Source organism: Pygocentrus nattereri, chromosome 2 (genome assembly GCF_015220715.1).
Source record: "Pygocentrus nattereri isolate fPygNat1 chromosome 2, fPygNat1.pri, whole genome shotgun sequence".
In the NCBI taxonomy this organism is placed as follows: Eukaryota; Metazoa; Chordata; class Actinopteri; order Characiformes; family Serrasalmidae; genus Pygocentrus; species Pygocentrus nattereri.
Window position 1 is genome coordinate 28,327,483 of NC_051212.1, and position 17,303 is coordinate 28,344,785.

General features: G+C 42.3%; 1 protein-coding gene and 2 non-coding genes across 3 annotated transcripts; 1 reads left to right on the forward strand and 2 right to left on the reverse strand.

The window, feature by feature from the left end:
* The first annotated feature begins 897 nt into the window (after positions 1 to 897).
* trnat-agu lies at positions 898 to 971 on the forward strand. The gene has a single exon. It is a non-coding gene; the product is annotated as a tRNA-Thr (tRNA).
* Positions 972 to 1,123: 152 nt separating this feature from the next.
* Positions 1,124 to 13,685, reverse strand: zgc:77439 (uncharacterized protein LOC378987 homolog). The gene is made up of 8 exons (XM_017724906.2): positions 13,332 to 13,685; positions 11,790 to 12,011; positions 11,148 to 11,286; positions 10,584 to 10,726; positions 4,672 to 4,724; positions 3,934 to 4,058; positions 3,037 to 3,351; positions 1,124 to 1,907 (listed from the first exon to the last, which is right to left on the reverse strand). The coding sequence occupies exons 2-8, from the start codon at positions 12,002 to 12,004 to the stop codon at positions 1,554 to 1,556; spliced, it is 1,344 nt and encodes a 447-aa protein (XP_017580395.1). The 5' UTR covers positions 12,005 to 12,011; positions 13,332 to 13,685; the 3' UTR covers positions 1,124 to 1,553.
* A 506-nt stretch (positions 13,686 to 14,191) lies between these two features.
* trnas-uga lies at positions 14,192 to 14,273 on the reverse strand. The gene has a single exon. It is a non-coding gene; the product is annotated as a tRNA-Ser (tRNA).
* Between the last annotated feature and the right edge of the window lie 3,030 nt (positions 14,274 to 17,303).

Below are 17,303 nucleotides of genomic sequence, written 5' to 3' on the forward strand. Positions count from 1 at the left end.
TTTCTACAGCAAACGGGTTTTGGGGAGTATGATGCTAGCCTTACTGCTACTGAGTGCTGACTGCATGGCGAGCGGAGCAGCTCATTGGCTGTTCGCTCTCACTGACGTCATGAACGTACACGAGGCAGTGTTTTAAACTGCTGGGGTTTGTAACCGGAGCTGTATAAACAATAACTTTTCTCAAATGCTCCATCTTAATCCGTTCATTTTGGACTAGCTCGGGCGCGCCCCCTAGCGTTCTCTGGTGAGGGTCTAAACAGTTCACTGGGAGCGCTGGAGAGTTTGTTATGGTCACGACCTTATGCTGCCACCGTGTGGTTGAAGTGACAGGGGAACAAGGCGAGTTAAAGTCAGAAACTTCGGCTTAATAAACAGGACTGACTGCCTGTCACTCCTGTGAGGACTATATTATACAGGATCGTGCTAAAGTGCGGCTAAAACCGCTGCTCAGCAGCTCCCACTTAAGATCTGTATTAGCTGTAGCTCACCACTGTAGTCAGGAGCGGCGACATGAGCTTATAAAGAGTTTAGACAGTGTTTTTTTATTTACATTACATTACATACATTATTACATTACGTAGTCGTGCTTTCAGCCGTTGGACTGGCTGAGTAAACTAACGCTGCCGCTGTGTGACTTTCTCTGAGTAACTACTAAGCCTGCTGAGAGCCGTCAGGTCCCAGCAGGCTCTGCAGTCAGCAGTGTCTGCAGTATCAGTGAGTAGGCATCACGTTTCAGCGAGTCTGAGTTTCAGTGCACTGACCCCGGCTCTCCACCTCAACGCTGCACAGATCGATCGCCTTCGGTTCACTTGATTTAACCTTTGCCTCATTTCTCATGTAGGCACGAGGAGTGCGACGTGCGTTCATGACGTCATCGTTTCAAACCGCAGCCCACCAGGCGCCGTGGCTTAGTTGGTTAAAGCGCCTGTCTAGTAAACAGGAGATCCTGGGTTCGAATCCCAGCGGTGCCTTTTCGTTACAACGTCGTTATGTAACGAACTTAAAACCAACTATTAGTCACATGTCTACCAACGCCAGGCTAAGACTCAAGGACACTGCTAGCACATGAACACTACACTCATTTCTCTTAAGCCCAATAATGAGTAACTGCAGAATCGCCCAATAAACAGAGCATTGCATTTATTGTTTAATGCAGGAAACAGAAAGTTACAGCAGCACCTTTGCTTAGTTTTATTTATTTTTTTTAAAAATGCAAATGAGCAACACAAAACCTCTTTAAACCTAGACTGCAGGACAGGACTTGGCGTAAAACTGTGGTAATTCCAGATGATATTTGTAAGTCAACTAGTGACAAATAGTTGTCTAAATCAGCTTATATAAAACACTTAAAAAGTGCTTAGCACCATAAAGCAGGAGAAACTCTGAGGGAAACTGGGGGTGTTTCTGTTAAGAGCACTTGTTGCATAACCTAATCTATATGACTGAGATCAATAACTTGTGAACTTTGCTTGATGCCATATGCCAAAATAAAGCAATCGCCTTGCTCCAGTATTGGCAGTAAGAGAGTCTAGTAAAAGGCCATGTTAATACAATTACATATGTTTAAGTTGTGGTTTGGGCAACTGCTGGCCTTGTAGATTCTGCACCATCCAATCTGTCTCATTGAGGACAGCGTAGTTGTGTGTTTTGTAGTTGAGCATATCTCGGGCACGGAACACCTTGTTGGACTCATACAGGTTGCTCCAGTAGCGAGGAAGGGGCTCAAACCCACCCAACTGGGCTAGATGGTCATTATAAGCCCACTGCTCTGAGTCCAGCTTCAGGATGTGGCGGGTGGCAATCCCGCGAGCTCGACGGGCTGCTATGTCCAACTCGATATCCTTTTCCATTTCCTCACGTGACGGGAGGGGAAATGAACCCTCCAGCACGGACATGATGAACTGAGACTGAGAGGGGACGAAAGAGGAAAGGAGAAGTGAGAAAAGTAGCAAGAAGACAAACACATTGAGAAAGATAAGCAAAAGCCATGATTCTATGTGTACAGTACAATTAACAGAAACAAATGACCATCTTTACACCAATAAGCTGACAGAGTAACAGAAATAGTTTTAAGTTGCTGCTCAGTAAAGACACCTGCATTTCCTCTTCCTCAAAAACGAGAAATATCAGGGAACTACATACATTCGGCCAGACACAGTAAGTTTCGTTGCTAGTTCTACTAAATGCTATGCACCAAACAGTGGTTCCTACAACCTTGTTTAGCTAAAATGAACAATAAAACTGTTTAATTTATGCAGCAACTAATGTACAAAAGAGCATTCTGGTCAGCAATCTGGGATTTATATGGCATAAATTATGTCAGTTGTGAAGCAGTACTTATGTGCACAGGACTTAAAAGCATAATGATAACCATAAATATCACAGAACTAAAAATGAACTTTAAAAAGAAATCATAATAATATAGATACATTTCCCTGAATTTAATAGAAGAACCAAATGCCTATTGGACTCAAAACGCACTTATATGAGAAGCCAAGGCAAGTGCTGCAGACTACGTTACAGACACAGACACTATACTGGCATATAGTATCAAACTCAACTCCATCCCCTGAACTGCCGTCTCAAACCAGTGTTTTTTCTTGCATCTTACCTGCCATATTACGCCACTTATCTGACTGTGACCTCATTGATCCCTTTCTCTGCCACTATACGCCCTTTAACTGCTGCTGCACTCAGCACTTTAACTTTAGACCCATACTTTGCACATTGTATGGTTTACAGGTTTGACTGTGTGTGTGTGTCTCTGAGTGAGTGATGGTAGGAATACATGTTTTATTTAATTTTGTTATATTTGAAATTATTTTATTTTATTTACTACATGTGAATGTCTGTCTGGTACTGTGCACTGTGAGCTCCTGTTACCAAAACCAAATTCCTTATATGTGTATACCTGGCCAATAAAGCTTGATTCTGATTCTGATTGAGATTAGGTTGAAAAACGCAGGAGCGTGGAGCCAAACTATGGCTTCATAGTTTACACATTGTGTGAGCACTCAGTTTCACCATGTGACTCACCTGAACATGGAAGTGAGGGAAGGGGCATATGGCTCTGCAGATGCCCACTATGAAAAGTGATGGGTAGGCAGGTGGTATCAGAAACTTGTAGAGCGGAAAGACCAGGTGATCCTTCACTTGTACCCCCACTTCTTTATTCAGGAAAGGGAAGGTAAAGTTGTAGCCCGTACAGAACAAAAACACTTCTGGCATCGCCTGATTTCCATCCTTAAACTCCAGAGTGCCATCATCCAGCACTCTGGCTACTGGAGGAGCCTGCTCCACACCTGGGGGAAGGGGGCAAGTCAGGGGCTGCTGGCCATGACTCAGGATCACCTGGTTGAAGAACACAGAGTTAACTGACCTGCTTGTGAGCCACCTACAAATGTGTTCTTTCACAGAAACTGTTGCTAGGTTGGACAAGCTTTACAGAACACTGGCAAAAATCCAATTGTGCTTAATGAGAAATTATAGCCCAGAGCTCAGTTTTTGTCAAAATTTAGTGTACATCATTAAATTGAAATGACATTTAGTTTGTACCCATGTGAAAAGGTCAAACAACACCATAGTCCAGTTTGGTAGTGCAGCGATTAAAACTAGAAACTCAATATGCAGCTAATCTACAATCAGATCTAAATTTATGAGGCTGAATGGGATTCTTGTGCAACATTTGTTCAACTTTGAAACAGTTACTAAAGGAAAGAAAATATGAATGAGTGGGGCATGGATAGATAAATTGTGTATTATAATTGTATTTTTTAAATTATGCTCGTTGATGCACTTTTTTCTAGTTTTACTTCTATTCAATTTTCATAAAACATTATGAGAAATGAAAAAACAAGACATGAAACACCATAGGTCGCACATTCATACACGGCTTGGTACAGCACTACAGAACAGATGTACAAGTGAAAACACCTTAGCATTGACACTAGACAGCTCCATAGAGATGTCTAGTCCAGAAAGACCAGCACCCAACAGCACCACTGATTTCCCCTCAAAGGGTTCTGCGCTGCGGTAATCATGGCTGTGCATCAGCATTCCTACACACAATACACATAATAGTGTTGGTCACCAAAACAATATATATTTTTTAAACATACCTTCCCTAAACGTATAAATTTACAAATTTACAACAGACATAACAAATCAAAACGGATTCTTAAGTTTCCGTTTTCAAGTTACATACTTTTGAGAGATTCTCTGCACAGAAAAGGCTAATAAGTGCAGCTCAAACATAAATCAGCTTTGTCTATTTTGGTGTTGTTGTGACATGTTTTCCTCAGATGTTCAAGGAATGCCACATTTTAAGCTCCTGCCTAGGCACATCCAAGTGGGGTTGGAAGATCACTCCATTCTGGGTTAATCATTACATGATCACATTGATCGGAGGCCAATTAATCTGAGATAAGATAAGACCTTATGGCTAGAAGTTCTAATAATGAAGGACTGGATTAGAATTTTAGTTGGCCAATGAGCTGTTTAATGACACTCATAGTTACATCCAGTCCAATCCTACCCCACATCACAAAGGCTGACAGAAAAAATTCAATTAATACTGATAAAGCAAGTTCCAACTGAAAAGATTACTTTTTTTCCTATAAACTCCATATGTCTGTATTACATAACACTTCAGTGTACTGCAGGTACACATACCTTTGAACTTCTCCAATCCAGGTATGGCAGGGATGTAAGGGTCATAGAAATGTCTATCAAAATCATCAAAAAAGCAGAGGCACTTCAGTGTCACTATAGTTTGCTACTGTTGTAGCTATGTCAAATTAGTACTGAGTCAATGTATTGTTGTTGGGCTTGTTCAACCTTAATATCTTTACTTGTTAGAGACAGTTATTAGATACAAACATTAAATCTTGTTGCAGTCAACATATTTGCACCTGCCTAATAACCTGATGGCCAATTTATAAACTACATAAACTAAAAGTACACAAACTAATAGCCATTTTATCAACTACAAGTACTGACAGTAGCCCATCTTTTGCCACCCAACTTATCAGCACCCTCTACCATGTCCAGCAATGAAAAGAGACCACCATACACACATGAAAACAGTAAAAAAATGTAAAAAAGTAAAATCAGTAAAAAAGGTGACCGGTCCAGAAACCAAACCTCTGTAGCGGAGTCTGATAGCATTGTTCCTACAACGAATGTTCAGTCATTTAAATTCTTGTGCACTTTGAGACTAAATTATAGGTGGAAACTGCTGTGGAATTATTTAGTTTGTCGAGTTCAACAACTATGCAAATGCAAGTGATGTCCAAACATTGTATTGATTTCTAGGCATTTTGATTTATTAAACAAAGTTGGTGAAATCTCCTTTTCAGGCTGCACCTCTATTATAAATAAAGGACCTAAAAGCCCAATATAAGCCCTATTCGAGCGGGATTAGTATTACCTGGATGTGTTGTTATTTGAGTGATTGCAGATAAGCTTGGTGAATTTAATCCAGTACGAATCTGCCACATCCATAGTTTGTACAGATCCGCTACATAATAATTCCAGAGTAAATGACCTCCTATAAGCTGCCAGAGTCAGAGTTACTCTTAACACAGTTTACTAGCCTAATGCTAGTCCATATGCCAGTAAATAGCCCATTAGCTTGTGTTGTTACTCATTGGAAGTGTGCCGCTTGTCTCATGATGCTGACATAAATATCCGCACAATGATGTTTCAATCTGGGCTATTTGGGGTAATTTGGGAAAATTACAGAGATACTTTATCCCCTATGAGTCAACCAGACAAATCAAGCACATATTACAATTACCGGACCTCCTCTGGTAACACTAATCCAGCTCAAACAGGGCTATAGTGTTCTATGAGCTCCACCATGCGCATAGTGCTTAGACCACAATAGGTGTCATTTACAATACTGACAGTTGTTTTGCTCTTAACAAATGTTATGGCAGTCCACAAAAATAAGTGTGTTCTATATCAATTTCACATGGAGTGTAAATAATGGAAAATACAGAAACTGTGTATGGAATGTTTTTGTTAACTGGAAAGTCTGACATTCAATTTTGTCCAAATGAAATGGTTGTATTGGTGGCAATAAATTATGCTTAAAAATTTTTACACACCATTGAAGCAACAAGTCAGAAAATTAAACCAACGTCACAAAACATGGCCATGTTTGTTGAATCAAAGCAAAAATTGAAGCAAAATCATCTGGCTCAATTCCTACTTTGCTGTTGGCACAGCTGACAGATTGTCAGATGGCATCAGCAGTGGTGTCCTAACAATCTGTCCTACCCATCACTCGTTCTTTCTGCATGTATGCATATCAATCACAATTGCACAGTAACTTTATATTTCAGACATTTTGTTGTTTTTGATGTTAATTTACTCATATTTAAAGTCTACTGTACAGACTCAGTACAGACTATCAATGCTAATAGCATTTCTTGATAAGGTGATCAAAACATTCTACCTATGGTTTTATGTAAGGAGCTACATATACATATTAACTATGGTAGGACATTTTGACCTGGTTTTGCCACAGCTGACCTCAGCTAGTACTTGTAGGACAGCCTCTGGCCCAGCTCTAAACTAAGAACACATGAAAGAAAGATGACTTGGAAGCGGCTTGCAACAAGCCACAATTTCTAGCCAGGTAAAGTTAAATTATATATCCATCCATCCATTATCTTCCGCTTCTCCGGGGTTCGGGTCGCGGGGGCAGCATCCTAAGCAATGAAGCCCAGACCTCCCTTTCCCCAGCCACTTCCACCAGCTCTCCAAGGGGGATTCCGAGGCGCTCCCAGGCCAGCTGGGCGATATAGTCGCGCCAGCGTGTCCTGGGTCTTCCCCAGGGTCTCCTCCCAGGTGGACTCGCCTGTGACACCTCCCAAGGGAGGCGTCCAGGAGGCATCCTAACCAGATGCCCAAACCACCTCAGCTGGCTCCTCTCGACGTGAAGAAGCAGCGGCTTTACTCCGAGTCCCTCCCGGATGACTGAACTTCTCACCCTATCTCTAAGGGAGAGTCCAGACACCCTGCGGAGGAAACTCATTTCGGCCGCTTGTATTCGCGCTCATGACCATAGGTGAGGGTGGGAACGTAGATCGACCGGTAAATCGAGAGCCTTGCCTTATGGCTCAGCTCTTTCTTTACCACAACAGACCGGTAAAGAGCCCGCATCACTGCTGACCCAGCACCAATCCGCCTGTCAATCTCCCGCTCCCTTGTACCCTCACTCGTGAACAAGACCCCGAGATACTTGAACTCCTCCACTTGAGGCAAGAGCCTATCCCCGACCCAGAGAGGGCTCTCCACCCTTTTCCGCCTGAGAACCATGGTCTCGGATTTAGAGGTACTGATTCTCATCCCAGCCGCTTCACACTCGGCTGCAAACCGATCCAGCGAAAGCTGAAGTTCGCGGCCTGATGTCCCCAATAGGACCACATCATCTGCAAACAGGGTCACCATCTGCATCATCTGCAAACCCTGAGGTCACCAAACCGGACACCCTCCATCCCTTGACTGCGCCTAGAAATTCTATCCATAAAAATTATGAATAGAATCGGTGACAAAGGGCAGCCCTGACGGAGTCCAACTCTCACTGGGAACGAGTCTGACTTACTGCCGGCCATGCGAACCAAACTCCTGCTTTGTTTGTACAGGGCCTGAATGGCTCGTAGCAAAGAGCCATGTACCCCGTACTCCCGAAGCACCTCCCACAGAATACCCCGGGGAACACTGTCGAATGCCTTCTCCAGATCCACAAAGCACATGTGGACTGGTTGGGCAAACTCCCATGAACCCTCCAGAATCCTGGAGAGGGTGAAGAGTTGGTCCAGTGTTCCATGACCAGGGCGGAACCCGCACTGTTCCTCCTGGATCCGAGGTTCGACTATAAGCCGGACTCTCTTCTCCAGTACCCCTGCATAGACCTTGCCAGGGAGGCTGAGGAGTGTGATTCCCCTGTAGTTGGAACACACCCTCCGGTCCCCTTTTTTAAAAAGAGGCACCACCACCCCAGTCTGCCAATCCAGTGGCACCGCCCCCGATGTCCACGCAATGTTGAAAAGGCGTGTCAGCCAAGACAGCCCCACAACATCCAGAGCCTTGAGGAACTCAGGGCGGATCTCATCCACCCCTGGAGCCTTGCCACCAAGGAGCTTCTTAACTACCTTAGCGACTTCGGCCTCAGTAATGGACAAGCCTATTCCCATGTCCCCAGACTCAGCCTCCTCACTGGAGAACGTGTCGGTGGGATTGAGAAGGTCCTCAAAGTATTCCTTCCACATCCCAATGACGTCTTCAGTCGAAGTCAGCAGCACACCATCTCCACTATATACAGTGCTAGTGGCACACTGCTTTCCCCTTCTGAGTCGCCTGACAGTTTGCCAGAATCTTTTCGGAGCCGACTTAAAGTCACTTTCCAAGGCCTCACCAAACTCCTCCCATACACGGGTTTTTGCCTTGGCGACAACTGAAGCCGCAGATCGCTTGGCCTGTCGATACCTGCCAGCTGCCTCTGGTGTCCCACAGGCCAACCATGCCCGGTAGGACTCCTTCTTCAGCTTGACGCCATCTCTCACCTGGGGTGTCCACCACCGGGTTCGAGGATTACCGCCCCGACAGGCACCAACTACCTTACGGCCACAGCTACAGTCAGCCGCTTCAGCAATGGAGGAACAGAACATGGCCCATTCTGAGTCAATGTCCCCCACCTCCCTCGATATCTGGTCAAAGTTCTGACGGAGGTGTGAGTTGAAGATCAATCTGACAGGTTCTTCTGCTAGACGTTCCCAGCAAACCCTCACTATACGTTTGGGCTTGCCTGGTCTGACCGGCATCTTCCCCCACCACCTGATCCAACTCACCACCAGGTGGTGATCAGTTGACAGCTCAGCTCCTCTCTTTACCCGAGTGTCCAAAACACATGGCCACAAGTCCAATGACACGACTACAAAGTCAATCATTGAACTGCGGCCTAGGGTGTCCTGGTGCCATGTGCACTTATGGACATCCTTGTGTTCGAACATGGTGTTCGTGATGGACAAACTGTGGTTTGCGCAGAAGTCCAAAAACTGAACACCACTCGGGTTCAGATCAGAGAGGCCATTCCTCCCAATCACACCCCTCCAGGTCTCACTGTCATTGCCCACGTGAGCGTTGAAGTCCCCCAGTAGGACAATAGAGTCTCCAGGAGGAGCACTTTCAAGCACCCTTCCCAAGGACTCTAAGAAGGCTGGGTACTCTGAACTGCTATTCGGTGCATAAGCACAGACAACAGTCAGGACCCGTTCCCCAACCCGAAGGCGTAGGGAAGCTACCCTCTCGTCCACCGGAGAAAACCCCAACATACAGGCACCGAGTCGAGGGGCTATGAGAAAGCCCACACCTGCCGCCTCTCACCATGGGCAACTCCAGAAAAGAATAAAGTCCAGCCCCTCTCAAGGAGATTGGACCCAGAGCCCAAGCTGTGTGTTGAGGTGAGCCCGACTATATCTAGCCGGTATCTCTCAACCTCGCGCACCAACTCAGGCTCTTTCCCCGCCAGTGAGGTAACGTTCCAAGTTCCAAAAGCCAGTTTCAGCAACCGAGGATCAGAATGCCAAGGCCCACGCCTTCGGACACTGCCCGATCCACAACGCACCGAACCCCTACTACTGCCCCTCCCATACTATTATTATATGAACTAACAAACTGTGTCTTGAATGTTTTCGTTAACTGGAAAGTTTGAGATTCACTTTTGTCCAACTAAAATTCTGCATGTAATGATGGCTAAAAAGCATTACATTGTTATTAAAACTCTCATTAAAACTCCTTATTGGTGGTGTAAGACATTGAGTTACCTGAGCTAGCTAAATAAAAAGATGCTGGAACTCATTTTAACTTTTAGAGTTACTTTTAACTTCTGGGTTTAACCCAAGCTTTTTAGCCAATATTATCTCAAACTCACAAGAAAGAACTGTCATAGCAACGTCATAGCAACCCAACAGTCAGTACATTCTTATTGATATTTATTGTAAGTGTAGAATTAACAGACAGAATTAGCATCTTTTCATATGTGACCTCAGGTATATTATTATTTAATATTATTTGAGTGGTTTACCATTTTCAGTAAAGAAGGGACACTGACTTATGGTAGTGGCATGTTGGTAAAGTCAGTGCAGGTTATGAGGGTATATCAGGTACATAAGCAGTGTTGGTTAAACTTTCTGAACAAAATCAAAAGCTATACTTGATAAATTGTGCATAGAAACAGACAGGCTACATTCAGTAAATGTAAACCTAAAATATGCTCATATATGATAAGTGTATGTGATAAACTGGCAACCCAGAATATTGCATCTCTCTTTTTGAAAAACTAAAAACTGATCAGTTAACCTTTGCTCTACAAGTATACATCTGTTTGCACATCTGACAACTGCCTCCTAAAACAAAGTGCAAGGCTCCTATATAAATTTGTGAGGAAGACGGTGAAATATCTTTTCTCCTATCGTGCGTCTCACGGCATATTCTACCATAATTCCTTCTGAGTATTCTGATACATGGCTCTTATTCAATTTTAAGCTTACACATTTAAAAAAGGCAGTACGTACCCATTACACACCATAACAGCATCAAAGCGCTCCTTGATGGATAAGCTCCGGTCTACGCCATCGCTTGTGGTGACGTCCCAAGCCAAACCTTTCCAACGACTTTCCTCTTTCACTGGGTTCACTGTATCCACCATGGTGCCAAACTGAAAGAGGTTTGCCAGAAGATCCGTGTACATGTTTACACTCATTGTACAAATGCTACATAATATTCACTGTTACGTATTTTAAAAAAATATTCCACACTCCTCCAGCAAGTTTTCAGACTACACTTACAGATTATTTTTCAAAAAGTTGTCAGAATTTTCCACCTCTGTATAAACCCACAGTCTTAGAACAAGCTACAGCAATAATAAGGTGGATGACAGTACAATTACACACCTTGCTTGCAAGACAGGAAGAACTGTTGGACAGATGACGAGCAATTAAATTCATAATTGATCTAATGAAATACATTTACATTTGAAACATTTCCCTCGAACTGTCCTCATTTTGCTTAGAAACACATGCTACAGAGAATGGCTCACATGGATACACAAACTGGCTGTATCTGTGCTGAAGCCGTACCCGTATGTGGTCCCAGAGGCGGAAGTGGTCACAGTACTGTTCAAGGTATTTCCGCACCTCTGTGTGATGGACAAATGAAGGAAGATGCGCCGCAAAGGGGAAGTCAGGGAATGACATCACCTCTTTGGGAATATTGGTTCTGTCATATGAGAAGAATCAAATAAACTCTTTAAAACCCTGTTTCTTTCTTTCAAGACATTAACTACAATGTAAGTCTTTTTGCCACTGTCAACCAGTTTTCATATTATTGGGACGTTCCTCCTTAACATGTAGGGCCTTTTTACGCTATTCATTGCAATATACATCTTCAAAGTTTTTTGTATTGAAAAGAAAGTATCAAAAAAGGATTGTTCAGGAATGTTATTCACGGATATGAAGTATTTAGTAACTACTAAAAAATAATACATATGAATGTCTGGATCCAGCAACAGGACCTTAGTACAAGGAATATAGCAATGTACAAATGTTACTGACTTCAAATGTGTAAATGATTTCCAAAAGAAAAAAAAAATTAAAATAATGCAATTGTGTCTTTCAGCTTACCTACTCTGCATTCATGTGGAACTGAAGTATGTATACATTTGAATGAAGTACAATCAATGGGTCACATTTTTCAATGCACCAGCGTAACAGACACTTTACCTGAGATCTCTGTACATGCTACTGTGGATGGGTAGCCCATTGTCGTAGTGTCCCACCCGGTCCTCGTACACCCAGGTGCCACCTACATATTTGGTGAGCTCGTACACCACTGGAGGGGTGAAAAGGTCCTGTCGTGCAAGGATGTGGCGTGCAGCACACAGGCCCGCCGCTCCAGCCCCGATCACAGCGACCCGCAGCTTGCCAAGACCAGACATCCTCAACCTGCCAATAACATGAGAATAACATAGACGTGCATAGGACTGCAGGAGATCATGAAATATACCCTGGAGCACATAAAAATTTAGATAATGTGAGGTTTGTGTGCTTAAAAATATACTTAAAAAGCGATGCACTACATTCAGAGCTGTACATCTTTTCTACATAAATCACACACGTAACATTCACATCATGTGGTTTTTCAATTTACACATTTTGGGTGTATTTGTGGTGATGTGTGATATTTAATGGGTCATTCTAGCACTAAGGTGGAGAATACTTTGAAGCAATTTAAAGGGGCTCAAAATAGGAATAAACCATAAAATGAATGTCTTTGTATGGATGTCTCAAAGAAAGATAGTCTCTTTCTATATTTCTGATTAATTTGGCTAAATTTTGCTCTTCACCTCTCGCACAAATTGCATGAGTAGCACCACAGATAAGGCATTACGTGATTTTAGAATTGAACTAAATGAACAATATTAATGCACTATTTGTAACGTTCTGTGTACGACGTGGCATTGGATCCAAAGTGGAAGTGGACTGCATTTTAGAAAAGCTCAGATTTTAGTAATTTTCTCATCAGCGTTATATTCAGTGGTGTTACAAATTTAGTGAAGTTGTACAACATAACAGGCTGTTTTTTATTTGAATTAGACATCACGTCCATACACTATTACTCATGAAGATTACTCTTTAAGAAATGATGCACATGCTCGCACTGTAGTAAACTCAATGTGCCACTTGTTTCAGCCGATGAGGGTGGATGAGTGCACGTTTGCAGCTACAGTTATCACTCCTAACTATCTGTAAGTGCAGTTAAGCATTGATAAGGTATCTGTGCACTGCATATCATTCATCCACACTGATTTGACACGCAGCCCACGGGAGCGAACTATAGTGCAGTTTGCTCTCATCGTGTGATCACTGGCTGTTAAGATTCTTAGGAGGCCTTAATCCGTTGCTCATGGAGAAAAGCACTTTCCAGTAATCCAGTCTTTGTACAGACCCTCAGATCTGCACAAACACAGTTCCCAAGTAATACTAGGGATTAAAGAGTCTGTGTTCACATGAACCCGCCTGGTCAGACGTGCAGCCCGATTCGTAGCTGTGCAATAAAAACAGGCCACTGCCAGTTCCAGCCCAGTGTAGCCCGTACTGTACTGTACTGTACTGTACTGTACTTGCTTTGCTCCAACTGGCGAATCGACCTGAGCAGACTTCACGTTGCAGGAACGAAAATAGCAATTAGTGCTAACTTTTAAGCTAATACTTTGAGCTGCTCACGAAAGCCTTTTCTAACATTAACGTGACTTGCCTACTTACTTCAGTGCTGATCAGTGAGCGCCGACAGACACAGTCCAACACGAAGGCGACCCTGAGAGGGAAAAACACTCCGCCGCCCGGCCGTTTATATTTCAGGGTTTGGCCTCCATCCAAAGGGTCTCAATGGCTATAAGGCTAATTAACCCTTTGGTGACCCTCTTTGTGTAATTCCTCAGCAGTTCAGGATGAACTCCAGCGGCAACTCAAATGGTAATCGATTTAATCTATGATCGTTTCTAAACCTGCCCTTATTTCGCTTTTCTGTTGTTCGTCCTATCTGCGTATTAAATGTGAAAGCTGAAAACGAAAGATAAGCAAATTTGTGTCTGCACTCAATGTCGCCAAACAGCGACACCGACAGGTGACGGCGAGAAATTACAACAACTTCGAAAATGAAAATCAGGAAGACAAACCCCTAAATTTGTACAAACGTTAATTGGGTTTTTCGCCCGCGCAGAAATGGAAGAGGTTCGTTCCAAATCGATGCATCATTTTGGATGCAATGGGTTTTTGAGAATAATAACAGCCGACCTATAATGGAAAGCACATTTTATTTCTCTAATAAAGCTGGTGCTCAACAGAAAAACTCTCCATATTTATTTTCAGACGCTTTTCTCTGACTTTTAGCATCTCGCCATTTCGTTTCTCGTCATTCTCCACTTCACGCAGACATCCGGTCCTTGCAGTCTTGTACAAAAAAACGGACTTAAATACAGGTGACGGTTTTGTAGGGACCCTAATCCTTTTTCTTCTGAGCAATACGAGCTGGTGCGGCGCGCTCGCCCGGTGGGCCCCTGGTCCACTGGTGTGAGACGAGCTTTCCTCACTCAGATGTTTACGCGGTTAAAAACAAGGCGCGTCGCTGCGAGCAGGGTTCGAACCTGCGCGGGGAGACCCCATTGGATTTCAAGTCCAACGCCTTAACCACTCGGCCATCGCAGCTGGACGGAAGCCGCTCTCCGACAACAGGGTCTAAAACCGTACGACAGGGTCTGAACTCGACTGGACCGCGCTCAGTGAGACCGTGTGGAGCCGGAGGCGCTCCAGCACGGAGACGCGCGGTGTTGCGCCTTCTGTAAAGCAGAAGAGCCGCGGACGGTAAACACGCAGGGCTTTGAGAAGCGAGCTGCAGACATTCAGTCAGCGCCGAAACAGAGCAAACAGGCTTAACACAGCAACGGACACGCACATTCACCAACAAACACGCTCTTCAGGTGCTGTGTCCACCGCCGAGGTTACACCGGAGCCCGATTCCCACCCCGGGATGTTCGCCACAGGAGGGCGCTGTCGACCACCATCATCGCTGTTGGAGCTCGTGTTAAACAGCCCAATGTAAATTTAATTACAGTGAGAAATCTGAAGTGTTAATTTAACAACAATATGTTACATTTATTACTGTAACTCATCAACTGTGCACATTCAAACGGGTTACTGTTGGCCTGTCCGTACAGCGACTGCATTTTAGGCCTTGAAACTCTTTAAACATGTTCTTTTTCCTTTGGTTCCTGCAGAAATGTTTTCACGCCAGAGGCTGTTAAAACGCTTTTCTCTGAAATGAGCAGCACTTTGCAACCCTGGCACCAACTTTTGGGTGGTGTATTATCACTATTAATAATAGTATATTCATCGTTTTCTAGCAAGAGATGTGTAAACTTCCAGTTTCTCACGAGCAGCGCAGCTTTTCTTCCTTGTGGCTAATGACCGTTATAACCGACACTCCTGTTAGCATGAGCTGCTAAATTTAAGCTACTTTAAGGAAAAACAGGGTTGAAAGGTGAAAGGTGGGTAACAGGGTTGAACACAGAGGTCATATTTCTCATCGCGCTTATATTAATGCACTAAAATAAAAAACATATGGCGGAAGGCAACGCTGAAAATCTGTTTAAACCAAAAGGCTTCATTAAAGTGGTTTCAAGCCATTTTCATGTCATTTTCATTAAAATAGCTGAAGGTTAAAAAAAAAAAAGGGTTGCAAATTTAACCTGGAATTCAGCTCAGGAGTGCTCAGCTTGACAGGTGCACAATTTTTTTCTAACAATATTTTTGGTGACGGAGGTGAATGATCAAGCTCTATCCATGCAGCCATATCCATTTTTTGTGTGTAAACTGAGAAAATAGAGTAAGAATATTTGCCTGTCTGAAGGTTATTCTGCAGGAAACAAGAAGACGTGCAACCTGGGTCTCACAATTAATGGGATGGTCCAGTTTTTTTACCAGGAACAGGTTTGGGTAACAGGGTTGTGCATAAAATGTGGGTAACAGGTTCAAATGTGTGGTTTTTTTTTGTTTTGTTTTTTTTTTTGTTAAATGAATAGGGGAAAATAATCAATTTAACATTGAATTACTTGGATATTAAAAAAACAACTTTAAATTAATATATTTCATAGAGATGTTCATTATCAGTGAGGTGGGACAGCCCAAACTCACCATACATAAGATTAATATAGACATTTTGTGTTTTTGTGATAAATGCAAATTTTACTCATTTTATTTTATGTGAAAGTGCAGATCCCATAAAGAAATACAAAAACAGTCATTTATTGCTTTTAAAAAGGTAACAGGACATAAATTGAGCTCTATATGGGAATTGACTATATGGGTAAGTGATGTTTATTCTTACTGTGGTAAGAGATTTTGGAGTAATATCACCTGTCTGTGCTTGTTTCGGCCATCAGTTGGCCTATTAATAAAAACAAGGTTAAAATATCTGCCTGTGTTGCCAAAAAGTGTTGTTACATATTTGAATACAAATAGGCCTATATGATACCATGTGACAAATCTCTGGTGTGAGGGAAAAATATAAATATTTTAAAAGTTGTGTTTTTTTTAACAGATGTTAAAAATCTCTGTACCCTTCAGAAACTTGATCCAGTTGTAATTCAGATTCAGTTGGGAATCAAGCTACGTGAAAGCAATCTACACTGTCAGAAAAACACATTCTTTCTTCATCAAGGTATGAACATACCTTGTCTCTTAAGGTCCAAATTTTACCTTAAATAAGTTTTTCCTAGTGGAAAATACATAATTTGTACCTTTTCATAACCAAATGTTTTAACACAGAACAATAAAATAAAAAGCCTGGAGACGTGACGGGGTGTGTGGAGTCAGCACTACTTGGGTTACGGTACAATGGGTTATGTTCCCTGACTAAAGGTACTGAGATGGACCTTTGAGGGCACCACCCCAGTGACAGTTTCGTACCTTTTTCTGAGACTGTAAAGGTTTTGTGGAAAAAGAAAGTAGACTAGGAGCAGTGACATAGTGGGATTTTCAACCCAAACCTGCTGCCTTAGCATTTTCACAGTTTGTCTTGTCTTAGGACTCTGCCTGGGAGCACAGCAGTACAGCGGTTGTTAAGATACATGGAAAGAAAAATGCAAACTAGACCTTTGATCTTTTGCTACGCTTAACGTTTAGTTATACTGTACATATCTGTACATAATTAGAAATTTCAGTTCATAAAAATGTTGAGAGGATAGATAGATAGATAGATAGATAGATAGATAGATAGATAGATAGATAGATAGATAGATAGATAGATAGATAGATAGATCACTTTATTAATCCCAGAGGAAAATTCTTCTATTGCTTCAGTACAAAGCACAGTAAAGAGCAAAATAAACAGGAGTATTGTGGTATACTATTTATTGATATATAAACAGAAAGTAGAGATAAATAATAGAATAAACATACTAAATAATAAGCAATAAAAGTAACTCATTTAAAATAAAAATAAGATTAACTGAAAATAAAAATAAGAGTAACTAATTGAAAATAAAAATATGGTTAGCTAATAAAAGTAAAAATAAGAGTAACTAATTGAAAATAAAAATAAGCATAAATAAAGGTAAAAATAAGATTAACTAATTGAAATTAAGAATAAGAGTAACTATTTGAAAATAAAAATAAGATTGACTAATTGAAAATAAAAGTAAGAGTAATTCCTTGAAAATAAAAAGAGCAACTAATTAA